Raw genomic sequence first — 10,819 nt, 5'->3', positions numbered from 1 at the left:
TGCTTCATCGGTTGGGAGTTGCTGAACCAGCTGGCCTGATAGAGAAAAGGCTGCTCAGTTCCACGTCCTCAGGTACAGCCAGCAGCAAGCCTGAGCACATATTCCCAATAGGCACTCATGCATGCAAAATACACATGTATATAATATGTGCATATATATATACACACACACTGTACATGACTGGCCTGAGGCAGAAAACATAGCACTCATGCAAGCACAGCACAAACAGCCTGGTCCTATTCCCATCTCCAGCCGATCAGGATGAACCTGTTAGTGGGAAATATACACATATATACTACAGATCCCTCTAGTGTGCAAGACCAGCTACCCAGCAGCTGGTTCCACAATCTGGAGCCTGAGCTGCTCTCCTCCGTTGCTGGCACCGGGACGTAGGAGTCCTCGAGGCCTGCAGCCCCACTCCAGTGGTGGGCACTCAGACCCCTCATGCGGATGCACGCACACATGGGAGCCCTCCAGTCATTAGCCTTAAATATTGGCTTTACCCAGCAGCTGGTCCCAGGATTCCCTGGTCTCCCAGTCACCTCACACACAGATATAAAGCGTTCTGTGGCAGTTGGTCCAGTATTACCAGTAGCTCACTTCCAGACCCAAGAGTAGCTGGCTTGCACCTCCTGGGAGCTCTAGTAGCTGACTCTCAGACTGGTGTTTCCAGCATCTGGCCAGACTCGCAGCCATGCCAACTCATGGCTCTCAAGTCTCTTATCCTACTTGCTCACCAGTTACTCTGACTTGATTTCTGCTAGCGATTATGCATGGACATACACATCCACACAATATGCATGCACTTGGCTGTTTCCAGTTGCTGGCACTTAGATCTCCATGTGCACTGAAGAGAGTCCCTTCTCACAGGAAAAAAAAAAAAAAAAAAGAAAAAAAAAACCAGAAGAGTTTAGTAAGAAGCCAGGACTGACTGCACTGACAACACACAGAGCATGGCTGGACAACTGTACTGCATATGTGCAGCCAGCCCCTTCTGTGCCCTTTTCCCCCCAGTTTTCCCATGTTGCTTCCGCTCCTTGATCACTCCCTTTTCCTGCCTTTGATCCTGCCCTTACACATCCCATAACAAGTGTTGCACAGACACCAAATGCTCTTCCCCTCTACCCCATGTCCTTCAGAGGGACTAAGCTCCCTTTAATCTGCAAAGTGATCCAGAGAGCCCTTCCCATTGACTCCGTTGGACAGGTTTCATACCCGGACACCCAGGCTATAGTTCTCTGATAGCGCTGGGAAGAGCTGGGTTAGAGTGCTTTTATCCCCTGTCATCGTTTCTCTCCTCTGTGTTCCTTGGTGTTTGTGGGCGTAAGCTTTTAATCACATAATCTAGAAACAACCACTCAAAACAATGCCTACAAACCAGGAAGAACTCAGATAAGGAAAGAAAAAGCAAGCAAATGTACAATTTGTTTATTCTTTGTTCATCCTATAGGAAACCTCAAAGCGTTTACTGGATCAATTTACAAGGAGTCATTAAAGATTTCCCAAAAACTGGCAAGAGAACAAGAGTAGGTTTCATGTCTTTGAAGTGTAGAAGCATTGATGCTTACCACAGAGAGGAGTTTCACCTGCAGTGACCAAGACAGTACCATGCTTAAAACCATAAACATCAAGCACAAACACTTTCTGAGAAGCAATAGTTAAGGCAAAACAAGCTAACTGACCACTTTATTCCAGTCTGATACAAGTGGATTGTAATAACTCACCTCCCAGTGACATATCAAGCAGACTACAATCTTGCTGTACTGAAATACAGTCTTCCACTGCTTTAAATGAGAGCTACTCTTCAGGCACAGAAAAGTAGGAAACTAAACAGTTTGAAAAGGAGACCAAGAAGTAGAGAGAAAAAGGCCATTTTCAGACTCCTCATCTCTGGGGACTATGTGGAATAGCAACTATACATTCTCGACTGCCTAAGACAGCAGTTCTCATGGGTAGTTGAAGAAATAAAGCAGCCACATGTTAATGGAAAAACCCCACATTTTATTGAATGCAAACAGTGGTTGGACAGTGTAGTTATTCAAAAGGTTTGTACAGTTTGAGAGTTTCTAGTCCAGGAAATGGCGCTCAGTGCAGTAACACTTAGAGCCAGACAGTACATTGCAATTACACTGCATCCTTCACTGACAGCAGTGAAAGAATCCCTACTGGAACGGGGAGACATTCCTCAGTCTGCTGAATCCTCATCCACACACTGAGATGCCTCCTCACCACGTGCTACCCATCCTTATGATGGTCTTTATTTGTAAACATGCATTCTTTGGACTGCTTTGCTACTCTGGTGCTCAGCCTGGCTGTCCAGAAACCACACTGGGAAACAATTCATTTTGGGGAGGGAAAAAGATTTTTTTTTTTTAAAAAAAAAAAGTTTCCAAACTCAGGAACAGAGTAGGATTCCAAACATTGCCAGTTTAATCTGGCTAAGGAAAAAAAACATGACAAGACAGTTAGCCAGTAAAATCCATTAGAGACAGAAAAGCTATAGTAGGTTAGCTTTTTCCAGCAATGATAACAGAGATTCCCAATATGTTCTACCTCCACATTCTAACTCAGAAGTGAGGGAGGGGGCAGGGGAAGACATCCTGATAATGAGGTGGCACAAGAACAAGGAAAAAAAAAAATAAATTTAAAAAATAATAAAAGACAGAAGTGGTTCCGAGATGGAGGCTTCCACCTTCTAAGGTCAAATCATCATTCTTGGCTCCATGGAGCAGAAGAACGCTCAGCCCTTCCCAGCACCTGCCACCAGGTTGTTCTTGCCGCTTCCACCAGGCAGTGGTGGAGGTCTGGTCCTTCTTCTCCAGAGTCTTGAGGGAACAGAGATTGTGCACTCACCTTGATCATAGCCCCAGCCTGGAATACACTATGGCCAGGAAGTGGCAACAGGAGAAGATGTCCTTTCTTGGTGAGGGTGCAGAGTGAATTCTAGGAACGGTGAATCCTACATGAGTAAAGAACCGCGCTGGCATAGTCTCCATTGTTAATAATCTGCCCTGTCAGGCAGAGGGACAGGACAATGGTGGGGAGGGGAAGAGTATTGAGTGCAGGGGTCTCGAGGGTATGCCCACTCCGAGCTCCTCAGCGTGCTGTTTTGGCACGAACTGTGTGACATTTGATACACAGCACATGCCCATCCAGTGGAAAACACCCATTCTCATCTGCTTCAATGGACAAGGGCTTCCCACAGTCCTAAACAGGGAAAGAAAAGGGAGGGAGCTCAACGATAGCCAACAGCAGGGTAAATGCATTCAAAGATGTAAGAAATGCCCCACTGGATCAGGATAATGGCTCACAGCCCACTGCTCTGTCTCTGATGGTGCTAATGGGAGATAACTATTTTGAGGGAAGTGCAAGCCCCTTCTGTGATCCCAGCATGTTCTCCTGGTACACACAGCTGCTGTATTAGGGATGTTAGAGACTACAACTCTGCACAGTCCTTGTTCATGGACCTGTGGTCTGTGAATGTCTAATCTTTTTCTGAACCTGCTTCAAAAATGCTCCAGATTCATTCAAAACCACCTTAGTGTTTGGTCAGGATAGACAACAAAGGTACCCAGTTGCTGGTGATGGGCATGGGAGAGATGGGAGGAGTGGGGCCACGAGGCTTACCTCACACTTGTAACATTTCATGTGGAAATTTTTCTCCAATGCCACCACACGCACTGTCTCGTCCTTTCCAGGCTCTGGCATGATAGGTTCAGTACAGACTGAGCAGCGTGGAGCATACTTCCTGCAACACACAAAAATATGGAGGAGACCATGACCACCATGGTGATATTCAATGCGAGTTTCTCACTGCCACACAATATTATTAGCAGCAGAGGAATAATAAATCACAAAGAAATTTAGGTAGGAAAAGACCTCAACTGCTACAAGGTACATTGCTGACTCATTTTTAACTTGTCCAACAGATCACATGGGCAACTCAACACCATATTGCAGCAAAATTAAACGGGTGTGAGACAATCCGCCTTCTTTCAGACACCACATGCTTGCGCTCTCTCCATACCTGTGGTAGTCATCCACACAGTGAGGCTGGTTGGCTTGGTCCACAATAAAAGAGGCCCCCTCAAGAGGGGTATGGCACATCACACAAGTGAAGCACTGGGGATGGTATGAGTTACCAGTGGCCTTCAGCATCCGGTCCGTGATGGTCTGTTTGCAGACACTGCACTTTTCCAAGGTCCCCTGAGCCCAAAGGAAACAAATAAGACATATTAATCCAATCCTACCACAGACAGGCAAGATGGAAGGAGAAAAGGAAAGCAAAAGAGAGCAACCACAGCAAGCTCAGCTCTCTCCAGCAGCTTTCATCCCAGTGACTCACAGCATAGCAGTCCTCGCAGAAGGGTTTCTCATCCACGTTGTAGAACTGCTGCCCCTGCAGCTGCTTCTCACATTTGAAGCAGGTGAAGCATTCCACATGGAAAAGGCAGTCCAGGGCCCTCACAGCTGGCTGAGTTCGTGATAGGGGCTTCCGACAGAAGCCGCAGAGCTCTGTCAATGGAAAAAGAAAGAGATTAGGAGAGATGAAAACCCACCACAGTTTTAGTCCTACTGCTGTCTACTGAGGGAACGCACCAGAAGTAGCAGCCTCTGCTGGGGGTGGATGCTCCATATCCTTCATTAGTTTCTGGGTCAACATCTCCAGCTCTTCTACCTCCTTCATGGTCAGACAGGAATTTCCCCTAGGTGGATCTGCACTGGAGCCTGTGGGTCTATGCTGCAGGAGGAGGAAACATTCAATCCTAAAGGACACATACAGATAGACCCCTTCCCACTCTGGCCCTAATAAACCTACTTCTCTCACCTTCACTTCTCCTTTCTCTCTCTCTCTCAGGAACAATCTGCCATCCACTGTGCTTGCTTCTTTCCACTTTTACATTAAGTCCTATCCCTCTCCACCACTGTCTCTAGTTACATCTCTCTTTCAGATGGGTAACAGCTTGCCCTAGCCTGGGACAGACCCTCCCTCCTCATCCTCCAACTTCACTCCCAGTGATGCTGTGCCTGTCCAAAGACACCGGTTGTATGGCTCTATCCCTTACCGTATCTTTTGCAGCAGCAGGTTGTTCTGTGGGACGTGGCTTCTCCTGCACTTGGGGTCTTTCCCTCTGCTGGGCATAGGTGAAATTGGGAGGCTGTGGCCGAGAGGAGGGACCTGAAGGTGAAGGGGCTGTGAACTGAGTCTGAAGGGAGGTAGGATATCTTGTAGAGTTTGCGGGAGCCATGGGAACATTGGCACTGGATTTGGACCCAGACTTAGGAGAGCCAGCAACAGGGGGTGGGGTGAATTTAGGAGTAGGCTGAGCAGGAGGGAGAGAGGGAGGTGGAGGGACCGGTGCTAGGGGCTCCTTGCGTTGCTGTGGGGCTGCCCATGGGGTTGGGGTGGGGGTCAAATCCACTCCAGGGGGCTTGAAAGATAAGCTTCCACTTGGCTTTGAAGTGAACTTGGAAGGAAAGGAATGAGGAGTCTCTCTGGGTGCAGATGGTATTTCCACATGGGCTTTTGGGGCTGATGGTTTCTCCAGAGAACCTGTGGATCCTGGAGATATCTGTAAAAAGGGAAGCAGCAGAGAGAAACACACAGTTATCAGCAATGTGGAAGAGCAAATATGTTGTCTATAGCAGTAAGTCAGCAGCTGTCCCAGCCCCACAACGCTAAGTATTCCCACAGTTACAGATTTAGCAGTCCTGAGAAGCTGCAAGATCTATGCTTTCTGGTCCTTCACGTGCACTTTTGCACTATGATTTATCCAGACATTTTAATCTGCAGTACCACCCTTCTCACTACGTCTGTTCAGCAAACTAGTATTCTCTCCTTCCACCTGCGACATTCTGGAGAGCTCACCCGGGATTTGAAGGGGTCATTCTTCTCCATGTCATCCAACATTACGGATAGTGAGTCAATCTCAAGATCAATGCTGCTCATCTTGCCACGTACCTATACCACCATCCATGAGGAAAGAGGGAGCAGAGCACGTTACAGGAACATCCAGAGAACTGGGTGTATCCCCTTACAATAGCAGATTTTGAGACTTTGGACTGTAGTACAGATCTGCTCCTTGCTTTGAGTGGATAGCAAGTTGGTGAGGACGACAGGGTACAGTCTCCAAGGTCTACAAAGAGTGGGAAAATGCACAGCCCAAAGAAACTCACAGACAGATTTAGGTGGGAAAAGACATCTGGAGGTCTCTAGTCCAACACCCTGCTCACAGCAGGGCTAACTCCCAAGCTAGGCCAGGTTGCTCAGGGCCTTGTCCAGGTGATTTCTGAACAACGCCAAGGATGCAGATTCCCCAGCCTCGCTGGGCACCTGTGCCAGCGTTGAGCCACCCTTGGAGGGAAACAGGTTTTTCTTCCATCCAACAGGAATTTCCCTTGCCGAACCTTGTGTCCATTGTCTCTTGTTTTCTCGTTGAGCCCCAACAGGAAGAATCTGTCTTCTCTCCAGCCCTCCTTTAGGCATCGCAGACTGCAGTTAGAGTCCTGCCTTGGCCTCCTCTTCTGCATGCTGAACAAACCCAGCTCTCACATCACATGCTCCAACCCTCAACGATCTCTATGACCCTTTGCTGGATTGCACCTAGATCAGTATTCCTTTGGGGTTATCATACTGGGGGCCCAACTGGAAACAGTCCTCCAATATGCAGCCTCACTAGCACTGAAAAGAGGAATAATCACTGTTCTTGTCCTGCTGACGACACTCTCACAAGTGCAGCCCAGCATGTGGTTGGCCTTTACTGCCACAAGGGTGCATTGCTGGCTCACAGTCAACCCACTGTCCACCAGGAACCCCAGGTCCTTCATCTGCAGAGCTATAGCCCAGATGGAGCCCACCTATGCTGGTCCATGGGGTGGTAGCATTTTCTGCTTTCCCACATCTCAGGGCTTCCTGCTGCTGAGTTCAGAGGGTAGAGAGAAGCTGTCCCAACTCTCAGAGCATCACAAGAAACTATACTTCCCTTGACCTCACTCACCTGTGGGGCAGGTACCTTGCTCACAGGCCCTTCATCAAACATCGGTGGAGGAGGAGGAGGAGGAGAAGGAAAAACTTCTTCTGGGGCCGGTGGAAAAGGCTCTTCAAAGGGTGGTGGGGGTGGAGGAAAAGCACAGTTTGAAGAGAAACTTGCCTCCTCTCCGGGTGGCGGAGGAGGTGGCAGCGGCAGCTCTATGGGGAAGAATGAGAATAGAAGCAAGTTTGGATCATTTCTTACTCTTAGCTAATACAAACCCCAGTAGGGGTCTTGAAGGTATTACAGCAAGTGGTTTCCTGGTACCCAGGGGACCCCAGCACCCATCAAGGACAACTGAACTCCACAGGCTGGCTTTCACCTTGTCCAAAACTATTTGCCATCATATAAACTTTGCTCAGCAGCTACTGCAATTAGTCACTGAGAATAATTATTGTATAATTGGGAAACATGTCTCACTATGCCCTTTCGCACTCTTCCTCTCATTCTTTGGTCCCGAGCATATGCTTCTCTTGCCAGTAACTGGCTCAGATTGCTGAATACAGAGCAGCATCAGAAGGAATGCCAGCGGACAACCCAGGACCCTGAAGAGCCTGCATTACTACAGGAAAATAAGCTGGCACCTCACGGCTGGCTAGTAAGTACTACAAGAAACAAGTGTGTGTGGAGGGGGAAGTTAAGTCAGACCAATTGCCCCTCATGCATATGAGGAATCTTTGAAACGGCTTTAATTTTCTGGGAGATGAAAACAGCTTTCCTTTTGGAGGCTAAAATGTCCCCACACCCAATACAGATTAGGTCATGAGAAATTTTCCAGAATCCTTTTAAGCAGGCTGAAAAGCACTAGAGTGCTAGAGTGCCTCAATCTCCTAGAAGAAAACCCCATTGCTTCCACCTATTCATATCTGCCAAAGATGTGGAACAGGCAAAAAACATAGTCAAATAAATGCAAATGCTCTTCCCTTCACCATGTATGAGAGAAGTTGTCCTCACTGAAGCAGCAAAGAACACTGAAGACAAGGAGGCATAACTTCCACATCCCTTCTTCTGGACACCCATCTCTCTTCCTAGATAGCCCCAATCAGTAGCAGGGTGAAAGACCACGTTTTTCACTCCTGCTACTCCATGTGCAAATTTAACAGCAGTAATCGAATTGTCTCATCTTAATATCCAGCTGTTGTCGACAGGCTTTATAAGGGCTTCCCATCTGTAGCGTAAGGGAGACGATACTGTCCTTTCAGAAAAAGAAAGCCGAAATCTTATTAAGCCAGTGGAATGCATAAACTGCACTGGTATGCAGCACCTCTTCCAAACCTTCTTGTGCCACAGAAATCCTGCTTGGGGGCGGGGGAGTTAACACCAGGCTGGTATTTTTTCTTTGAAACTACAGTTTGGGATCAAGTTTGTATACACTTGCCTTTTGGTTTATTGAAATTATAAAGAATATTGCAACGAAGCCCTGATCTGCTGTCACATTGTTTCAGATGCACTAAAAGGCCATTTTATGAATTACTCACACAAACAAAAAAGTTCCCCACAAAGTTACTATACCAGATTTATAGAATGATCAAGACTAAATATAACATTCCTACAGCAATACTAACTTAGCCATCTTGTCATTTAAGACAAAGAGACCAATTACTATGGCTTTATGTTATACTACTATTTGTTTGGAGAGTGTATAAGAAGTGGAGAGGACTGAAGAGATGCATCAGAGGAGGATCAAATCCAGATGCATTTCTCTCATAACTCAGTTTTGGTGGTTCATCTGTACTTCAGATGTCTTGCTGGCAGCCCTCACCCGATGGTGACACAGTAGCTTAAGCCAAATGGTTCTTCTGCTAATCTTTCTGTCAAGTTAGTTCCTCCATAATAAGCTTTATAAGGAAGGGAGAAGTGGAGCAAACACCACGCCCATCCTCTGCTTGCACTGTATATCGAAAAATAATTTTTAACATCCGTCTACTTTTGTACTTCAGGCAATGTATTTGTGTCAGTTTGAGACCTTCCGATGGACATGTCCCTAATCCACATAACTGGAGTAGAAAATCATAAAGCCTAAGATGGGACCTTGGACTACAGACACAAGATTCCAGCCAACAACATATGAGAAAAAGGTCATCAGAGTTAGCTGGTACAATTCTAGAAGACAGAAGCACCAACATGCCGAGTCCCTTGTGACTCAAGAAACGGAAAAAATGCCTCAATAATTTGTCTCTGAGCACAGGACCAGCCTCCCTACTATCAGGTTAGCTGCCCGCTAACTTAGCATGCTAACCTAGAAAACATCAGTGTTGCACAATCTATGCTAGACAGTGAAAGGCAAGAAACTTAAAACAGCAGTTAGCATTATCTGAACATGCGTGCCCCAACTGAGGTGCACCCTGATAGAGTCTTGGGGTACTATGCAGCATCAAGCATTAGCAAGAGGTCCCTAGGGAAATTTCCATGCTGATCAATTCATACTAGGGAGCCATACAACCAGGAACCTTCTGCTTCTTAGAGGATACAAAACCAACCAACCAAAAACAAAACAAAAAAACACTCCACCACCACAGGAAATTAAAAAAAATTTAAAAAAGAAAAGAAAGAAAAAGAAAACCACACTAAAGCAAGAAGTCACTCTACACAGGAAAACACACCCAACCCAAACCACTAGGAAAAAGTATAAAACTCTACAAGCCATACAAACTCTAAGTCTCGCTTCCTGTTTATGACAGCTTCCACCATTTTTTCATGCAATTATTTCTTCCTCCCCACCGCCAGCAGCAAAGATGGCAGAGTCCATGAGAAGGATCTCTACAGAGACAACTAACTTGAGCTGAGATGAATCAACAAGGAGAACAGCATGATTCATCACCATCAGGGTCAACTTCCCTGCAATGTATTTGCTCTCAGACATGCTGGCCAGAAACTGACTGCAGTTACACAATTATGCACTCAGGGGATACTATGAAAAATCCATTGCATTCCTCCAGCATCAGTGCAACATAGGATTGCCTTCCCGCCTCCTTTCCTAATGGAGATAGTCTGTACTTTGAGATCACTTTACAATCATTTTATCTCATTCTGGAACCTGCCAGCCTCTACAGTAAGAGTATCCATCACTTACAGCAGTTATGCCCCTGTTCTCATGTTTAGCATTTAGAATTTAGAAACGCGTAGTCACATCTGCCACGCCAGCCGTCACCTACCTTCTGCCAGCAGGGACATGGACGCTGATGGAACCTCCCCCACCTTCCCTATCTGAGCACGCTGGGCGCCAGCTCCAGGAGGTGGAGGCAGTGATGACTCTGACGAACCCCCAGCCTTGAATGGGTTCACCTTGGGTTTAGGGGCGACCACAGGTGCAAACTTCTTCTGTGGATTGTAGAAGGAAGGGGTAGAAATGTTGATACTGACTGTGGATGTCATACGGGTCCCTGGGGCACCTGGGGAGGCCATCTTCTCAGCACCTGGCAGAAGAGAAGAGGGAGGAAACCTATAAGAAGTCAGAGTGGAAATTAACAGAGAGGAACATGTGAAACAGAGGGATACAGGAGTTTAAGTCCAGCCAGAGGCTGAGGTACCTGAGCAGAGCACAGAGCACTTCCAGGATCAGCACAGGAAAAAGGAGGAACAGAAACTGCATACGGCTGGAATGAGCCAGCATGCTTCACCATTTCAACTCAATATGACATTAACCACAAAGGGGTCCTTGCCATGGAGAAGACCAAGCTCTCTGCTGCACGAGAGCCCTGCATGCATGCTGGTGAGGACAGTGGCGGGGCACCAGAACAAGCACTATCTGCCGTGCACGCCGAGCCCCACACACCCGAAGGAGGGTG

The 10,819-nt window shown here is 47.0% G+C and overlaps 1 protein-coding gene across 1 annotated transcript; it reads right to left on the bottom strand.

Moving 5' to 3' along the window:
- Nucleotides 1-3,090: 3,090 nt before the first annotated feature.
- ZYX (zyxin) lies at nt 3,091-10,441 on the bottom strand. Its single transcript, XM_009701764.1, has 8 exons — nt 10,187-10,441; nt 6,999-7,189; nt 5,067-5,573; nt 4,600-4,741; nt 4,346-4,515; nt 4,028-4,206; nt 3,628-3,748; nt 3,091-3,207 (listed from the first exon to the last, which is right to left on the bottom strand). Exons 1-8 carry the CDS (start codon nt 10,434-10,436, stop codon nt 3,097-3,099), a joined length of 1,671 nt encoding a protein of 556 aa, XP_009700066.1. The 5' UTR covers nt 10,437-10,441; the 3' UTR covers nt 3,091-3,096.
- Between the last annotated feature and the right edge of the window lie 378 nt (nt 10,442-10,819).

Source organism: Cariama cristata, unplaced genomic scaffold (assembly GCF_000690535.1).
Source record: "Cariama cristata isolate BGI_N322 unplaced genomic scaffold, ASM69053v1 scaffold30496, whole genome shotgun sequence".
Taxonomy (NCBI): Eukaryota; Metazoa; Chordata; class Aves; order Cariamiformes; family Cariamidae; genus Cariama; species Cariama cristata.
The sequence above is the reverse complement of the archived record's forward strand: the minus strand, read 5'-3'. Positions and strand labels throughout refer to the sequence as shown.

Coding starts and splice junctions, on each gene's coding strand:
- ZYX (XM_009701764.1), bottom strand. CDS start 10,436: ATGGCCTCCCCAGGTGCCCCAGGGACCCGTATGACATCCACAGTCAGT. Junction 4,516..4,599: donor AGCAGAGGCTGCTACTTCTG/GTGCGTTCCCTC, acceptor TTCCATTGACAG/AGCTCTGCGGCTTCTGTCGG. Junction 3,208..3,627: donor TGAAATGTTACAAGTGTGAG/GTAAGCCTCGTG, acceptor TTCCCTGTTTAG/GACTGTGGGAAGCCCTTGTC.